The sequence below is a fragment of the Pogoniulus pusillus genome, chromosome 5 (genome assembly GCF_015220805.1).
Source record: "Pogoniulus pusillus isolate bPogPus1 chromosome 5, bPogPus1.pri, whole genome shotgun sequence".
Lineage (NCBI taxonomy): Eukaryota > Metazoa > Chordata > Aves > Piciformes > Lybiidae > Pogoniulus > Pogoniulus pusillus.
The window spans coordinates 630,338-647,471 of NC_087268.1; the positions used below are offsets into that span (position 1 = coordinate 630,338).

Below are 17,134 nucleotides of genomic sequence, written 5' to 3' on the forward strand. Positions count from 1 at the left end.
TCTCCTCTCAGGGGAGTCCAATGACCATGGTTGTTAGTGGAGCTGTGATTACTTCACTGGCCAGAGGCAGCTTTTATTTTGGGAGTTCCTTCACAGGAAAAAGGCCAAGGCAATAATCAGTAGGTGGACATACTCATTTCACACAGAAGTTAAACTGTCCTGAAGAAGACAAAGCAGGCACATCCCTGGAGGTGTTGAAGCCAAGCCTGGCTGGGGCACTTAGTGCCATGGTCTGGTTGATTGGCCAGGGCTGGGTGCTAGGTTGGGCTGAATGAGCTTGGAGCTCTCTTCCAACCTGCTCGATTCTATGATTGATTTCCTTACGTGAAAGGCAAAGAAGATTTAACTGATAGAGGAAAGGGGAAAAATCCTGACCATGCCTTGAATTAGAGAAAATGGTGAATCTGATTTAAACTGCTCAGTAACTCTGCCCAAAACTCTGCCAGGGATGGAACAGGAAGGGACAGGGGAAATGGGGACTGCTGCATCAGAGACAAGGGGAAGGACATGGGGGAGGTTCCATGTGAACCCGAGTAAGAATTTTTTTCCCTGTGAGGGTGACAGAGCCCTGGAACAGGCTGCCCAGGGAGGCTGTGGAGTCTCCCTTTCTGGAGATATTCAAGAACTGTCTGGATGTGCTCTGGCAAGGGGGCTGGACCAGATGATCATTCAAGGTCCCTTCCAGCCCCTGACATTCTATGATTCAATACATAATGTATTAGAGCACTCATCCAGAGGGCTCTTAGTGAAGATCTTCTTTCCTGCTTTCACCTCTGTGAAAAACCCAACAGCTTTGGCAAGACTGCTCAGAAGAGTTTGGGGAACGAGCCAGAAATGCAGTGTATTAGGTAATTTGAGTATCAGACCTCGAAACTATGATTTGTCTTTCACATACATGCTCCCATCTTTGCCAGTGAAAAAGAGCACCAGGTAGAAATCAGATTCATTAAAGATTTCCAGTATCTTCATGAGTGTTCATGTTAGAATCATAGAATCATGGAATCAGTCAGGGTTGGAAGGGACCACAAGGAGCAGCCAGTTCCAACCCCCTGCCATGCCCAGGGACACCCCACCCTAGAGCAGGCTGCCCACAGCCTAAGCCAGCCTGGCCTCAAACACCTCCAGCCATGGGGCCTCAACCACCTCCCTGGGCAACCCACTCCAGCCTCTCACTACTCTCCTGCTCAACAACTTCCTCCTCACAGCCACTCTCACTCTCCCCACCTCCAGCTTTGCTCCACTCCCCACAGTCCTGGCACTCCCACTAGAGCAGGTTGCTCAAGGCCTCATCCAACCTGGCCTTAAACACCTCCAGGGAGGGAGCAGCCACAACCTCCCTGGGCAACCTGTGCCAGTGTCTCACCACCCTCACTGCAAACAACTTCTTCCTAACATCCAGTTTGAATCTCCCCTCTGCCAGTTCAAACCCATTCCCCCTCCTCCTGTCATTACCAGACCTTGTCAATAGTCCCTCCCAGCCTTCCTGTAGCCCCCTTCAGATCCTGGAAGGCCACTCTAAGGTCTCCTTGAATCCTTCTCTTCTCCAGACTGCAGAGCTGCAGGACTGCTGCAGCCCTCTCAGCATCCTTATGGCCCTCCTCTGGACTCCAGCAGTTCCATGTCCCTCTTGTGCTGGGGGCTCCAGAACTGCACCCAGGACTACAGGTGGGGTCTGAGGAGAGCAGAGCCAAGGGGTAGAATCCCCTCCCTTGCCCTGTGCCCACACTGCTCTTGCTGCAGCCCAGCAGAGGGTTGTGTCTGGGCTGCAGTCACACTGCAGGCTCGTGTTGAGCTCTGCATCACCGCAGTTACACCAGTGGGTATCACAGAATGCCACGTGGCACCATGACATAACTGAGTGGGTGGATCCAGGGAGACCAGTGGATGTGGGTGTGCTTATACCAGTGTGTGTGTGTCTTTGTCCACGGGCTGGGCAGGCCAGACCCACTTCAGAATCTACCCAGGCCTGGTTCCACTAGAAACATAAACACATTTTTACACTGGCTTCCTGACCCTTTGCTTTTTAATGTAAACACTTCCCATACCCTATTGTATTGTTCCAGGAAAAAAGAGGGTTTGTTTCCAGGGCAGAGGTACAAGCGAGTAAGTATCTGTCTGAGGGAAGAGAAGCTCCCTGGCTCGGCAGCAGTTTCTACTGGAAGCCCACCAGGCGCCTTACTTCTTGGTAGGTGGGGGCAGCCAGCTCCTTGGCTCTTGCCGCTCCGTCCGCCAAGACTTGCAGCAGGTGGGACCTGTCCTGCCGCAGCCTCTTGATCTCGCTCCTGATGGGCGCCAGTCTGTGGATGACAGCCTCTGCCACCAGCGCTTTGTAGCGCGCGGTGTCCAGCCCCAGCGCCTGGCGCAGCGCCTCGCCCACGCTCAGCCCCGCCACCGCCGCGTGGATGCACACCAGGTTGGACACCCCAGGGCGCCCGGCCGGGTCGAAGGTCACCTCGGAGGTGCAGTCAGTCACAGCCTTGCGGAACTTCAGCACGATCTCCTCAGGGCTGTCTGCTATGGAGACAGTAGCTAACTTCTGTGGGTCTGACTTGGACATCTTCACCGTGGGGTCCCTGAGGGACTTGATTTTATTTGTGGTACCTTGAAAGAGAAAAAGGATAGTTATGAGCACACAGAGACAACAGCTCCTGCAACAACTGCTCAGAGCACCTGGCAGCAGCAAGACGGCAATGCTCTCTGGTTTAGCCTTGCTTAAAAACAAGTTGTTACCACATCCTCTCCTTCAGCCCTTATGCTCTCCCTCTCCTTCTAAGCCAGCCTTCTTTTCTCATCAGCTAGATGAAAGCCTCATCCATTTTCCCCCTTCTGTGAGGCAGAACTTCTGCTGGGACATTTCCTAACACTTTTGGTGGCTGTTTTTTTCCTGAAAAAAATCTCCCCCTTTGTATTCCTGGCACCGGGGACAAGTTACTCAGAAAGCATGGACCAAACTTACTCAGAAAGCATGGCTGGTGACCTCCGTGTGGCCTGCCAGCAGCTGAAGGGGGCTCCAAAAAAGCTGGGGAGGGACTTTTGAGGCTGTGAGGGAGTGGCAGCAGTGGGGGGAATGGAGCAAAGCTGGAGGTGGGGAGAGTGAGAGTGGCTGTGAGGAGGAAGTTGTTGAGCAGGAGAGCGGTGAGAGGCTGGAGTGGGTTGCCCAGGGAGGTGGTTGAGGCCCCGTGGCTGGACGTGTTTGAGGCCAGGCTGGCTGAGGCTGTGTGCAGCCTGCTCTAGGGTAGGGTGTCCCTGGCCATGGCAGGGGGTTGGAATTGGCTGATCCTCGTGGTCCCTTCCAACCCTGCCTGATTCTATGGTTCTATATACTTATGAACTTACAAAGATATCTTTTCATCAGGAAAGTGAAAAACTTGATGTTTTTTCTTGTCTGTTTGTGTTGTTGCTGGTTTTATTGTTTCAAACTGAGCTTTTTATGCCCTGTGAAAGATCTCATCTGCATCACAAGCTACACTCAAGCTCCTCATTACAGTACTTATTACTTCATTGTCCATCAGAAACTGCAAAGCCTGCAATACCTAACACTCTCAAACCTCCACTCTGGGTCCAACACTTTGGCTACTGAGGCTTGAAAACTGAGAAAGGTTTATTACTGCCTGCCCTCTCTAAGGTGAGAGCTCCCTGCCCTTCTGGGGGCGAAGGTCTCTGCCGTGCATTCCTCTACATTACTTACAACAAAGATGCAATGCTTCTTCCCTGCCCAATTCTCCACGTTTCTTAGCCAACATGCCATCTGCGCCATCTGACTCCTCCTCACCTCCTGGCCTATGACCCTTCCAGCTCAAAATGGCTGAGAAGATTTTCCTTATAAGTCTCATCGAGTCTCAGATCAAAACGGGTAAGTCTCAAGCTCTGTAAGAGACTCTGACTGAAATAAGCAAGTAGAGATATCAACCATACTTAAACATTTTGATTCAGGGTAGGGTGTCCCTGCCCGTGGCAGGGGAGTTGGAACTAGATGATCCTTGTGGTCCCTTGGAACTAGATGATCCTTGTGGTTCCTTCCAACCCTGACTGATTCTGTGATTCTGTGATTTGTGACCAACAAACCTACGAGCTGTTCAGCATGCTCAATGTAAACATCTCCCAGGCAGACACTGGCAAATCCTGCTTGCTAAAGGTGTCACCTTGCTGCTTGCATGTCTCCTGAATTCGCAACGTGAGCCAGAGACTCTACTCTTCAAAGAGCCACCACGTGAAAAGTGAGGCTGACTGGCAGCAGTGGAACGCATCTGGGCCCCTGCACTAGAATACCAGACACCACACCCTGGGAATTTGCAAAGCCTTATGGCTAGCTTGAGAGTTCAGTTTCACAGCTTCTAGCCCCTTCTTGTCAGTTTTTAATTTTCCACTCCCTTTGCATCAGTTTTGCTGCCTTTTCTTGATACCTACAACTAATTCCATAATCACCCTCAAGGGGGAAGAAAAAAAAAGCAAGGCAAACCCAACAAACCAAACTCCAAGAGCAGCTCACTTAAAATGGCTTTGGGCACAGGGAAGAATTCTCCATATTTCTTGTTGAAACGTTGTGCTATATCTTGGGCCAGTTCCAGGTGCAGGACTTGATCTTCTCCAACGGGAACACGTGTCGACCTTTTAATAGAAGACAGACACAGCAAACTCAGCAAAGCTCTCTGCTCCTGCTGAAATGCTACTCAAGCATGTCAAAGCATCTGCCACAACCCAGGGCCCAACTGAGGCAAGTTAGGGAGAGGTGCTGTGGGAAAAAAGTTCCAGAGTGACTCTATAGAACCACAGAATGGCCTAGGTTGGAAGAGACCTCAAGGATCATGCAGCTCCAACCCCCCATCATAGGCAGGGACACCTCCCACTAGAGCAGGCTGCTCAAGGCCTCACCCAACCTGGCCTTAAACACCTCCAGGGAGGGAGCAGCCACAACCTCCCTGGGCAACCTGTGCCAGCGTCTCACCACCCTCACTGCAAACAACTTCTTCCTAACATCCAGTCTGAATCTCCCCTCTGCCAGTTCAAACCCATTCCCCCTCCTGTCATTACCAGACCTTGTCAATAGTCCCTCCCAGCCTTCCTGTAGCCCCCTTCAGATCCTGGAAGGCCACTCTAAGGTCTCCTTGAATCCTTCTCTTCTCCAGATTGCAGAGCCCCAACTCTCGTAGCCTGTCCTAATAGCAGAGCTGCTGCAGCCCTCTGATCAGACTTATCCCAGGACAAGTCTGGTTTTTGCACTGAAGTACATCTTCAAGGGCGAAAATAGCTCTCTGTGAAAATATGTATGGTAAAGACACTGCTATGAGCAAGTCCTTAAACTCAGGTCAAAGAAAGGTTTTCCTACTGTAACCTGCTGTCTCTTTAGAGATCACAAAGCACAAGTGCACCAACTAAGAGAGACCTGCAAGGCATAAAGGGCAGAACATTCCTGTTGTTGAGAAGTGAATTTATCCAGGGAAGGAAAGAACAGAGCAGCTCCTCCTCATGGGTCACCAACACACAGCTATCACGTGGGCCAGTGTCTCTATGGCCACAAGCGTTATCATGCATCGATTAGAACCGTGAGGATCAAGGGATCATTCCAGCTTCTGTACTGAACTCAGCAGCTTGGAGGCAGTTCTGGGAGAAAACACAGTCTGCACCAGAGGACTTGAGGGGGTGAAGAATCCATTCCTTCCCCTGGTGATTCTTTCCCACAGTTCATCATACTCACTAAAACATGTATGATCCTTTAGATGAGGCAGACCTGAAGTCTTGCCAGCTTTTGATTACCCTCCCTTCCCCCCATGCAGATTGGTTTTTTGCTAAGTCTTGTGGGGTATTCAGCTCTGAATCCTGGACACCTTCCAGCGTAAGGAAGTTCACTATGCATCTTTCTCAGTTCCCAGAAAATTCTGGTTGAGTGGGGTGCTCCCTCCTTCCCATCAGGAGTTACTGGGCTGACAGCCAGGAATCTATTTGTCCACCTCTATCCCCTACCAAACAGCCATCGAGGCAACCTAAAAACAGTACAGTAGCCAACAGGGAAGAATAGTGGCCTACAGCTTACAGAAAGAAAACCAGTTACCAGAGCCAATATACTTTAAGCAAGTCAAAAAGAAATGGTTCCATATGCCAGAATGGTTCCACATTCACAAAGGTTGCCACTAAACTGAAAACACATTGTCTTCAGAAATGCCTCTGCATGATCCTTTGCCTTTTCTCTTGCTTTGGCCTTTTCTTCTTTTTAATATTTCTCTCCTGCTTCTGTTTTTATTCCTTTCTGTCCTATAGTCACCTTCTGTTCATTCTCCTTTCTCTTTGATCATTGGTTCATCTGAGTTAGTAGTTACTTTCTCCTTCTCCTCCAGCTCTTTTAATTTTTCTTCATGACTGACATTCCCTTCTTGTGTTTCCACTGCTCCCTGATTATTGTTCTCTCTATTAAGTTTTCACATTAAAACATTTCTTCTTAAAGAGATTATGTCAAATTTCTTCAAAGAGATGCTGCTGCTCTTTTGAAATTCTTCTTATGAATCATAGAATTACAGAATCAGCCAGGTTGGAAGAGAGCTCCAAGCTCATCCACTCCAAAATAGCACCCAGCCCTGCTCAATCAACCAGACCATGGCACTAAGTGCCCCAGCCAGGCTTGGCTTCAACACCTCCAGGCACGGCCACTCCACCACCTCCCTGGGCAGCCCATTCCAATGCCAATCACTCTCTCTGACAACAAGTTCCTCCTCACATCCAGCCTAGACCTTCCCTGGCACAGCTTGAGGCTGTGTCCCCTTGTTCTGTTGCTGGGTGCCTGGCAGCAGAGCCCAACCCCACCTGGCTACAGCCTCCCTTCAGGTAGCTGCAGACAGCAATGAGCTCTGCCCTGAGCCTCCTCTTCTGCAGGCTGAACTCTGGGCTCTGCTGGACAGCCTGCTGTTAATGTGCATGGTAGCAAACAAGCCACAGGCTTCACTAAGAATTACACAAGATTTAGCTCTATGAGGAGAGGCTGAGGGAGCTGGGGGTGTGGAAGAACACAAACATAGATAACAGATCTGCTCTCTGGCTTTGGGCTGCACTCTCTCTCTAACCTGCCATCTGTGTAACTAATCCTTCTGCTTCCTAACCCCCCTGGCTGATTCTCCAAACTTACCCTGAATGTAAGGCAAAGTCTGGGGTAAGGTAGAGGGGTGGGAAGGAGGTGGCAGGGAGCCCCTGTTGGAGACTCTGGTTTCTGGGAGGGCTGCTGTGTTTCTGTATCACTTTTTCACTTGTCTGTGTCTGTCTCTAGCTGTTCAGATTGTAAATGCCTGCTCGGGCATTGTGCTAAGCTGTACACAGAAAGGTCTATTCTAATTTCCATCTTGGCTGAGTCTAGTCTGGGTGATTTTCTTAAGTGTTGGGGGGCAGGGAACACCCAAACCATCACAAGTATGGGTATACTATACACAGTCAGCTACATACAGTCATATATAGCATACTATACACAGTCAAAAAAAATCAAGTTTTAGTATGTGTGTGAACATGTAATATGTATAACTAACCACCAAAGTGCTATAATTTCCTAGGGGTTATTCTGAAGGGATTAGCTTTTTCTATTTCCAGCATTGCCAGTTGCTTTCAAACCAATCTAGATTTCAACTGACCACTTGAGAGGTAAAAAACCCCTGTCACCCCTTTCCAACCTCCTGATCTAATCACATCCAGCTCCCCTAACCTAGTAAGTTAACATGTTGACCTGATGAGCATTCATTCTCATGCAGCTGAACAGACATTGCCCATAGGCTCACATTCTGCTTCTTACTTGTACAGCAAAATATCTGCTGCTTGAAGCACAGGGTAAGTCAACAGGCCTGCAGTTCCTTCGTTATTCTGGCTGGCACGCTTCATCTGTGGGCAAAAGTAAAACAGAGAGCATTCAAACTTTTGGCCAACACTACCAAAGTCTGAGATTTTCATTCATTAATTAGAATTCTGACTAATCTGAGTATCTTACTGTGTTCTAGATGTTCTGGAGCCCCCATTACAGGAGGGACGTGGAGATGCTGGAGCATGTCCAGAGAAGTGCCACGAGGATGCTGAGAGGGCTGCAGCAGCTCTGCTGTGAGTACAGATGGAAAGAGTTGGGGCTGTGCAGGCTGCAGAAGAGAAGGCTCCCAGGTGGTTCCATGATCATGGAATCAGTCAGGGTTGGACAGGACCACAAGGAGCAGCCAGTTCCAACCCTCCTGCCATGGCCAGGGACACCCTACCCTAGAGCAGGCTGCACACAGCCTCAGCCAGCCTGGCCTCAAACACCTCCAGCCAGGGGGCCTCAACCACCTCCCTGGGCAACCCACTCCAGCCTCTCACCACTCTCCTGCTCAACAACTTCCTCCTCACAGCCACTCTCACTCTCCCCACCTCCAGCTTTGCTCCATTCCCCCCACTGCTGCCACTCCCTCACAGCCTCAAAAGTCCCTCCCCAGCTTTTTTGGAGCCCCCTTCAGCTGCTGGCAGGCCACAAGAAGGTCACCTGGGAGCCTCCTCTGCTCCAGCCTGCACAGCCCCAACTCTTTCAGTCTGTGCTCACAGGAGAGCTGCTGCAGCCTCTGAGCATAGAATCATAGAATCGAGCAGGTTGGAAGAGAGCTCCAAGCTCATCCAGTCCAACCTAGCACCCAGCCCTGGCCAATCAACCAGACCATGGCACTAAGTGCCTCAGCCAGGCTTTGCTTGAACTCCTCCAGGGATGGTGACTCCAGCACCTCTCTGGGCAGATCACTCTCCCTGTGAAGAACTCCCTCCTAACACCCAGCCTCATGGCCCTTCTCTGGACATGCTCCAGCATGTCAACATTTTAATAAGTACATTAAAAAGTCATTATTATCTGCATTTCACTGAATAGAGATCAAAATCTAGTGACCAGAGAGGGTAGCTGGGAGAGTCAGTGACAGCTAGGAGAACCCAGAACTGCTTAGAATCAGAGTCTAGTGTTCTCTCCATTTAGTTTATCCTGTTCCCCATAATCCACCCACTGTCCTTAAGTGCTTCAATGTTCTAGGAGATGGAAGAGTTGCAACAAGGTAATCAGGCTACAGACATTAATTCTGTTCTACTAATGGCTTACTGTGCTAGTTTGAGCCTGGCTGGGATATTTTGGTGAGAGGAATGAGATGCCAGGCTGTGAAAAGGAAGCAGTGGTGATGGCTGCTGCACTCATAGGCTTGCTGAGATGGGTAAGAACACAAACACAGATAACAGAGTTGCTCTCTGGATTTGACTGCATGCACTCCTTTCTCTAACCTACTGTCTGTGACTAATCCTTTGGTTTTTAATATTTTAAAGCATTGTATTTATATAAATTATATGTATATAAAATATACTCATATATAACATTGATATTTATATACATATTTATAATATACCAAACCTCTTCATTATTTCATTAACACTATTCAAATACCTTTGGATTTTTCTCAGGTCCTGTCCTCTGTCTACATTTCCAAAGGTTCAGGGGACCTAATCTGCAAAGCCTAACACCTGTAACACCTCTGTGTAGACGCTGAAAAGTCAATCCAGCCAAAGTTGGATTTAAGAGCTTAACTTTAGAACCTTAAGCTTGAAAAGGTTGGCTTTAATCTATGCCATGCATTAACACTGGTTGCTGTACTTGAGTTTTACTGTTTTTATTTAATTAAGAAGAAAAACAGGAGAAAAGAAACCATCTGGAGGTGTTTAAGACTGCTCTGAACTCTGCAAGCCAAACTGCTCTTAAGATTTTTTTTCCCTTTTTTTGATACTTCTCCCTCCTGCCTCTTGGCTTTTATTTTTTGTTCAATAAAAGGCCAAAATGAAGTGCAAGGAAATTAAATGCAAGAACCCACTGATGCAGTCATGCCAATGCACTCCTAAGATTAAGAAGATGGCCATTTGAAAGTTGCAAAGGCCAACATTTAACTTTATCGCTCAGGATGTATTTAACAGTTATAACTTCTGCATTCCTCTTCCAACTTGTGCTTCTTTTGCACCCTCTTCTGTAAAATCTACAGAGCAGCCACTTCTCACAGAGGCAATAACAACCACAAAAAAAGCTCTTTGTGAAACTCCTTCCTCAGCAAGGCTTGAGGTTTACTCTGCAGTACCTTATAGTCGCTCTGCATTGAAGTGACTCCAAGCAAACTCAGTTCAACAACACTAAACGAACCTCCTATTTAGTACAGTTTGTCCAAGTGTCTGCCAAAAACATGATCCTGTAGCTTCCACAGCAGGAAAATGTTCACTGATGGACCTGGAAAGACACATTTTCCTTTTTTTCCACCAGAGGACTAGAGAATCACTTACACCTAAAGCAAGGATCACCAAGGTGGAGTTGGAACTTCATAGACAACAAGCACCTAAAGGACAGCAGTTTGACTGCTGCAAGGTACAGTTGGAACTTCATAGACAACAAGCACCTAAAGGACAGCAGTTTGACTGCTGCAAGGTACAGTTGGAACTTCATAGACAACAAGCACCTAAAGGACAGCAGTTTGACTGCTGCAAGGTACAGTTGGAACTTCATAGACAACAAGCACCTAAAGGACAGCAGTTTGACTGCTGCAAGGTACAGTTGGAACTTCACAGACAACAAGCACCTAAAGGACAGCAGTTTGACTGCTGCAAGGTACAGTTGGAACTTCACAGACAACAAGCACTTAAAGGACAGCAGTTTGACTGCTGCAAGGTACAGTTGGAACTTCACAGACAACAAGCACTTAAAGGACAGCAGTCTGACTGAATTCCTCTAAGTTTGCTTTCAGTGTATCAAAGTGTCCATACCTTCCACTGGGGCAAGCGTAGCAGACGTGGCACGTTAGTTAAGCACCCAAGAATCCAGGCAAGCTCGGCATGCTCAGAAACCTGGAGGCAGGAATTTAGAATCTATTTTAGTGTCTTACATCTACATGCAAAATGTGTCAAACCAACAATATCAGAGATCAGAAAACTACTTATCCTTATCTACTGATGGTTTTCAGTGAGGTCAAAGTAACAAGATACTGGCAACTTTTGAACGCTGAATGGAGCACACTCAAGAGGCACTAACTGTCAACCATAGGGACAAAGGGACTGAGTGCACCTTCGATAGGTTTGTGGAACACACTAATCTATGAGGGTGTATTGATCTGCTTGAGGGTAGGCAGACTCTGCAGAGGAACTTGGAAAGGCTGGATCAATGGGATCAGGTCTCATTCAACAGCTGATTCAACAAGTGCTGTGTCCTGCACCTGCATTAAAACAGTATCATGCAATGCAGTGGCTGGAAAGCTGCCCAGCAGAGAAAGACCTCCAGCTTGTCCTTCCACACATACTGCTATCTGCTGACATTGTCTGTAACAAGCTTTAATGCTTTGGGGGTTACATTAGACAGTCCATGCAGAAAAGAGGTGTTCAAGAAAAGACTGGATGGGGCACTTAGTGCCATGGTCTGGTTGATTGGCCAAGGCTGAGTGCTGGGTTGGACTGGATGAGCTTGGAGGTCTCTTCCAACCTGGTTGATTCTATGAACTTGCTTCCACTGCCAAGATGCACATGTTTTTCACTGCCTCAATGGCTCTGACATTCCACCAGTTACCAAAATGTCAAGTGATTAAACAGCATTTGTTGAGTTGAATGTGCAGGTTTGGGTCCTAGCAAGTTACACTCCAATAATCCTCAGACACATGCAGTTCCTGTCCAAAGGAAGGCTGGAGGGCTGAATATTGGGAAGAAAAAGTCTGATAGAAGGTTGAGAGAGTATCAGAAAGTGCACAGAAGGGTTGAGATTTCATCTGGGAAAAAAAAAATCAGTACTGGAGCCTAATGAGTTAACATTCATCATCCAAATTGCAGTGACTGACTGAATGTTGGTCTGCAAATCAGGAGGTCCTCGGCATAAACCGCAAATCATTTGTCAGACTAAATCAGTTTAAGCTACTGTGTTTTACTTGGCAAGAGGGGCAGGCAATTGCTGCATTTGGTCCATCACAGTCCATCAGCTCATATGTGGTTACTTGTTAAGCTGCAGTACTCCATCACTTTGATTGGATAGCTTTGGTTACAAGGGATCTGGAAGAAGTGAAGATATATATGATACCAGTAAAGTAAAGGCCCAGTCTATTCTTCCCTTCTGGAGCAGCAATGCATCAATGGATCACCATTAGAAAAAGCCACAACTGTTTCCTGCTGTGAGCCCATTTAATTCTGAGCAAGTGTCTTAATTAACCAATCAAAACCTCAGAATGGAAGAAGCCATGTCCCTCTGGATGACAGAGGTAGCTGTAGCCTACCACTCTGTTTCCAGGAAAAACAAAGATAGAATTTAAGGCATGCACATTAGCCTGTAACTCCCTACAGTATCGGCTGAGGGACATGGTTTAGCATCACTTGGCTGAGTTCAATGCTTGGACTCAATGATCATAGTGATCTCTTCCAAGCAAAATGATTCCATAATTGTTGTGCAAAGGAATACCAAAAGACATTATCCTTGGTTTCATCCTGTTAGCATCCACATTCTCCACAAATATGTCTAAGTCTTTTCTGAACCTGTTGTCACTGCTCACTTCATAACCTCATACAGCAACAAGCCCCAGAGGTTCCAATTTCATACAATCAACCAGGTTGGAAGAGACCTCCAAGTTCATCCAGTCCAACCTAGCACCCAGCTCTGGCCAATCAACCAGGGGGAATGGAGCAAAGCTGGAGGTGGGGAGAGTGAGAGTGGCTGTGAAGAGGAAGTTGTTGAGCAGGAGAGTGGTGAGAGGCTGGCAGGGTTGCCCAGGGAGGTGGTTGAGGCCCCATGGCTGGAGGTGTTTGAGGCCAGGCTGGCTGAGGCTGTGTGCAGCCTGCTCTAGGGTAGGGTGTCCCTGGCCATGGCAGGGGGTTGGAACTGGCTGATCCTCGTGGTCCCTTCCAACCCTGACTGAGTCTGTGAGTGTATGATCTTAAGGGCCTTTTCCAAATGAAACAAACCTTGGGTTCTATACAGTTATGACAAGAGGAAATCTCTCTGGTAAACTCAAACAACCAAATGGAACAAAAGAGAGAAAGAAGACATCTCATCTTCCTATCAATTTGCCAAATGATTTTTGGTTCCTTTTAATGGTCTTAGACATGGTTATGGTGTTAACTGTGCCTCTGCAAAGAAGACCTTTGCTAAAGAAGCATGACAGCTGCTTTAACAGAAGCATGGTCTTTCAAAGAAGCATGGTTTTCAGAGAGTGCACATTAAGAGCAGGACTGGCAGAGAGGTCTTCTGCTTGCTTTTGGAAGGAGTTTACTCAAAATCCAACTACTACTCTAGGCAATACAAGCACACAGAATGACAATCAATGGAGGTTATTGGATGTATACCTGAACCAGTCAAGATTTTCATTTGTTCTGCATGTTAAAATCTGACAACAGAAGTACCCTCTGGAACTATGACCTACTTCATCCTCCAGAAAAAGAACATATAATGATAAGCTTAGCTCTTCTCCAATGGAGACATCAGTTAATCAGTTCCTGTGTGATCTGCTGTAGGTGATCCTGCTCTGGCAGGGGAGCCAGACCAGGTGATCTTTTGAGGTCCCTGCCAGCCCCTGACATTCTGTGATTATCAGCAGTGCTCACTTCCCCAAATACTCCAGTATAAAATTACTACAGAATGCAGAAAACCAGGATTAGATCTCCAATGAACAATACTTGCAACCTGTGACAGCTGTCAAACCAACCTCCAGGACTGTCACAACCTTGGTAACTCTGAAAACACAGCTATCTAACCCATTAAATCATTCATGCCAACCCCATCTGCTTTTGTGTCCCGAAAGAGTATCATAATGCCCTGTTTTCAATACAAAGCCTTTTTCTTGGGCAATAGCTCTTGCAGCTTGGCTGGAAATACTTGAAGGAGAAGCAGCCTGTAAGTCCTCTATTTATTGTTTCCTTTACAAAGCAAACTATTTCCCATTTAACAGCTTTCACAAAAAGCTTAACCAGATCTCCCTTTTAGGGACAGCCCTTTGCTTTTCTCAGTGAACTGCATTGTTTCTCTTTTCTTCCCCCCACTCTTGCCCACTTGAACACACTTCTCTTTCCTAATCTGTTACAAGCCTGTAAAACCCACCGATGCTTCTCAAAGGGTCAAGATGGGCATCTCTCTGCTATTACCAGCAGCACATTCCCTCTTTTATAACCACTGCATTCAGCATCCCTCACAACCTGGCATTCCTGATGGTTAAGCAAAGAGTTACTTTCAGAACAAATCACTTTACATTCCTTTCTTGTGATCTGACAGCCCACATAGTCAGATCCCTTTTACATTCCTTTTTAAAGCTCAGTTATAAACTAAGAGGTGACCACTTTCAGATAATGAGCAGTTATCCAAGAGGCACAAATATCTTAACTTCTTCACCTTGCTGAGTGTCCTGCTCCTCCCTTTACACGGACAAGCTGCTTTTGAATTGCTCACTTGTGCAGCCATTTGACAGTATTAATTTCAGATCACAATTTGCACTTGGATCATCTCTGAGACACTAAGAGACACTGCTCTAGAGTAGGGTGTCCCTGGCCATGGCAGGGAGGCTGGAACTGGATGATCCTTGTGGTCCCTTCCTATCCTGACTGATTCTATCATTCTATGATGATTAGGAGACTGCAACATCTTCCTTAGCAAGAAAGGCTGAGAGACCTGGGTCTGTTTAGCCTGGAGAAGAATGAAGCTGGGGAGGATCTCATTAATGCTTATCAATACCTAAACAGCAAGTGCCAAGAGCACAGAGACAGACTCTTCTCAGTGGTGTGCAGCGACAGGACAGTGGGCAGCAGTCACAAAGTGGAATACAGGATGGGGGTCCATGGAAACAGAAGAAAGAAAATTCTTCCCGTTGAGAGGGGCAGGATGATCCTTGTGGTCCCTTCCAACCCTGCCTGACTCTATGATTCTAAAAGGTACACAAACAGAGAAGCAAGTGTGTCCTACATTTTAACAAAAATGAAACATTTTGGAGCATTTTTGTCTCTTTTAGAGGTCTCATTTAGTGCTCTCAAAACAATTCAAAGAGGCCTTTCAGGGAGAAAGTGCTGCTCACACTTATTTTCTTGACCAAGTGGTAAAAGGTTACTAATGCTTCAGGTTGCAAGCAGTATGTTGAAGAACCTTGGTGATGAATCTCTGCAACTTACAACTAGAGAATAACAGGGCTACAAACACAACAAAACAGACTGCCCTTGAATCAAAGGCATGCATTAACTGCACGGCCAATGAGATACGTCTGTGCCAGAAGAGCTGACCTGGTGTCCCAAAGTCCTGCTCAGAAAAGTAATTCCAGTGAGCATGGGCTATGTTCATGTTTCCAAAGTCAAAGGGCACGTTGTTCTGCCCTTGTACTCAGCACTGCTCAGGCCACACCTTGAGTGCTGTGTCCAGTTCTGGGCTCCTCAATCAAGAGAGATGTTGAGGTAGTGGAAGGTGTCCAGAGAAGGGCAACGAAGCTGGTGAGAGGCCTGGAGCACAGCCCTGTGAGGAGAGGCTGAGGGAGCTGGGGGTGTGCAGCCTGCAGCAGAGGAGGCTCAGGGCAGAGCTCATTGCTGCCTGCAGCTGCCTGCAGGGAGGCTGTAGCCAGGTGGGGTTGGGCTCTGCTGCCAGGCACCCAGCAACAGAACAAGGGGACACAGTCTCAAGCTGTGCCAGGGCAGGTCGAGGCTGGATGTTAGGAGGAAGTTGTTGTCAGAGAGAGTGATTGGCATTGGAATGGGCTGCCCAGGGAGGTGGTGGAGTCTCCATCCCTGGAGGTGTTGAAGCCAAGCCTGGCTGGGGCACTTAGCGCCATGGTCTGGTTGGTTGGGCAGGGCTGGGTGCTAGGTTGGGCTGCACGAGCTTGGAGGTCTCTTCCAACCTGCTTGATTCTGTGATTCTGTGTCAAGCAATATATTAAACGGGGGGACAGGTAAATCTATCAGTATTTACAGCCTTCATTGATAGCTTTGAACATTTTAAAACCCTACTTTGATTTCTATTTGTCTAAAACTTAAAGAATAAGATCTATTTTTTTGTTCCAAAGAGCCTGACCAAGAATCCTTCTATTGGAATAAGGTTATGCTAGTTATAAATTCAGAGGAAGCAGAGTAATTTGGCCTTTATTCATTATGAAATGAACTTGACATCAAAAACATTCTTCTAGTCTAACTAATACCTCTTGAGAAATTAATTTGGTGTCTCCAGAAGACTGGTGGAGAGAGGAACATGTAACAGGAAAATTCCAGCTTTGTTGGGTTTTGGGGAGGGCTGGGGAGTTACATTGCAATGAGGACAGGCTGAGAGAGTTGAGGTAGTTCAGTTTGGAGAGGAGAAATCTCCAAGGAGACCTTATTGTGGCCTTCCAGTATCTGAAGGGGGCCTGCAGAAAGCTAAAGAGGGACTTTTTATGTGTCAGTGATAAGACCAGGGAGAAATGCATCCAAACTAGAGGAGAGAAGATGTAGCTTAGACCTTAGGAAGATGTTCTTCACCATGAGGGTGCTGAGACACTGCAACAGGTTGCCCAGGGATGTAGTGGAAGCCTCATCCCTGGATGTTTTCAAGGCCACACTGGATGTGGCTCTGGGAAACCTGATCTAGTGGAAAGTGTCTCCCTGCCCATGGCAGGGGGTTGGAACTGGATGATCCTTGAGGTCTCTTCCAGGCTTGCCAATTCCATGTGCAATTCTGTGAATTGCCCAAGTGCTGCTGGTGGCTCCATTCAGCTTCCACCACCACAAGACTGATTTGTTTTGGAAGAATCTGTGGAAGTGCAAACATGTGGAGAAGCATTAAAGAGGCTTGATGGAGGCTTTGAAAGGTCTTTTAATAGCACAGGAAAGCTCGAGAGAAGCTACATAATAGTATGAGAAGAACGAGGTGAATCATGAAAGAGAGAAAATGGGGAAGAAATATTCCTATTGAACCATGACTTTCCTTCCCACTGGGTTCTAGTTGTGTCTATCCCAGCCTTATGGAGGAGCAAAGAGAGGGATGAGAGAAACAGAATCATTTTATAAATTAAACAGCCACATCATTTCCTCTTATGACAGGAAGTTTTCAATGGACCATGCTAAATTAATGCACTTTAATGAATTTATAAGCTATGATGCAATGGAAGCTTTTAAGAGCCTTTGAAAATTGGATGAGAAGTAGCATGAATCCATCCAAACTCTGCCC

The 17,134-nt window shown here is 47.1% G+C and overlaps 1 protein-coding gene across 2 annotated transcripts in view; it reads right to left on the bottom strand.

Moving 5' to 3' along the window:
* Positions 1-2,005: 2,005 nt before the first annotated feature.
* Positions 2,006-17,134, bottom strand: part of WARS2 (tryptophanyl tRNA synthetase 2, mitochondrial) — a 37,608-nt gene continuing 22,479 nt past the window's right edge. Inside the window, exons 3-6 of one of the 2 annotated variants that reach the window (XM_064143959.1) lie at positions 10,762-10,842; positions 7,766-7,851; positions 4,490-4,608; positions 2,006-2,601 (exon numbers count right to left, since the gene is read on the bottom strand). In XM_064143959.1, coding sequence (XP_064000029.1) covers positions 2,153-2,601; positions 4,490-4,608; positions 7,766-7,851; positions 10,762-10,842 — 735 coding nt within the window. In that variant the 3' untranslated portion in view covers positions 2,006-2,152. The remainder of the gene's footprint in view (positions 2,602-4,489; positions 4,609-7,765; positions 7,852-10,761; positions 10,843-17,134) is intronic. The other variant, XM_064143960.1, reaches the window with a different exon arrangement.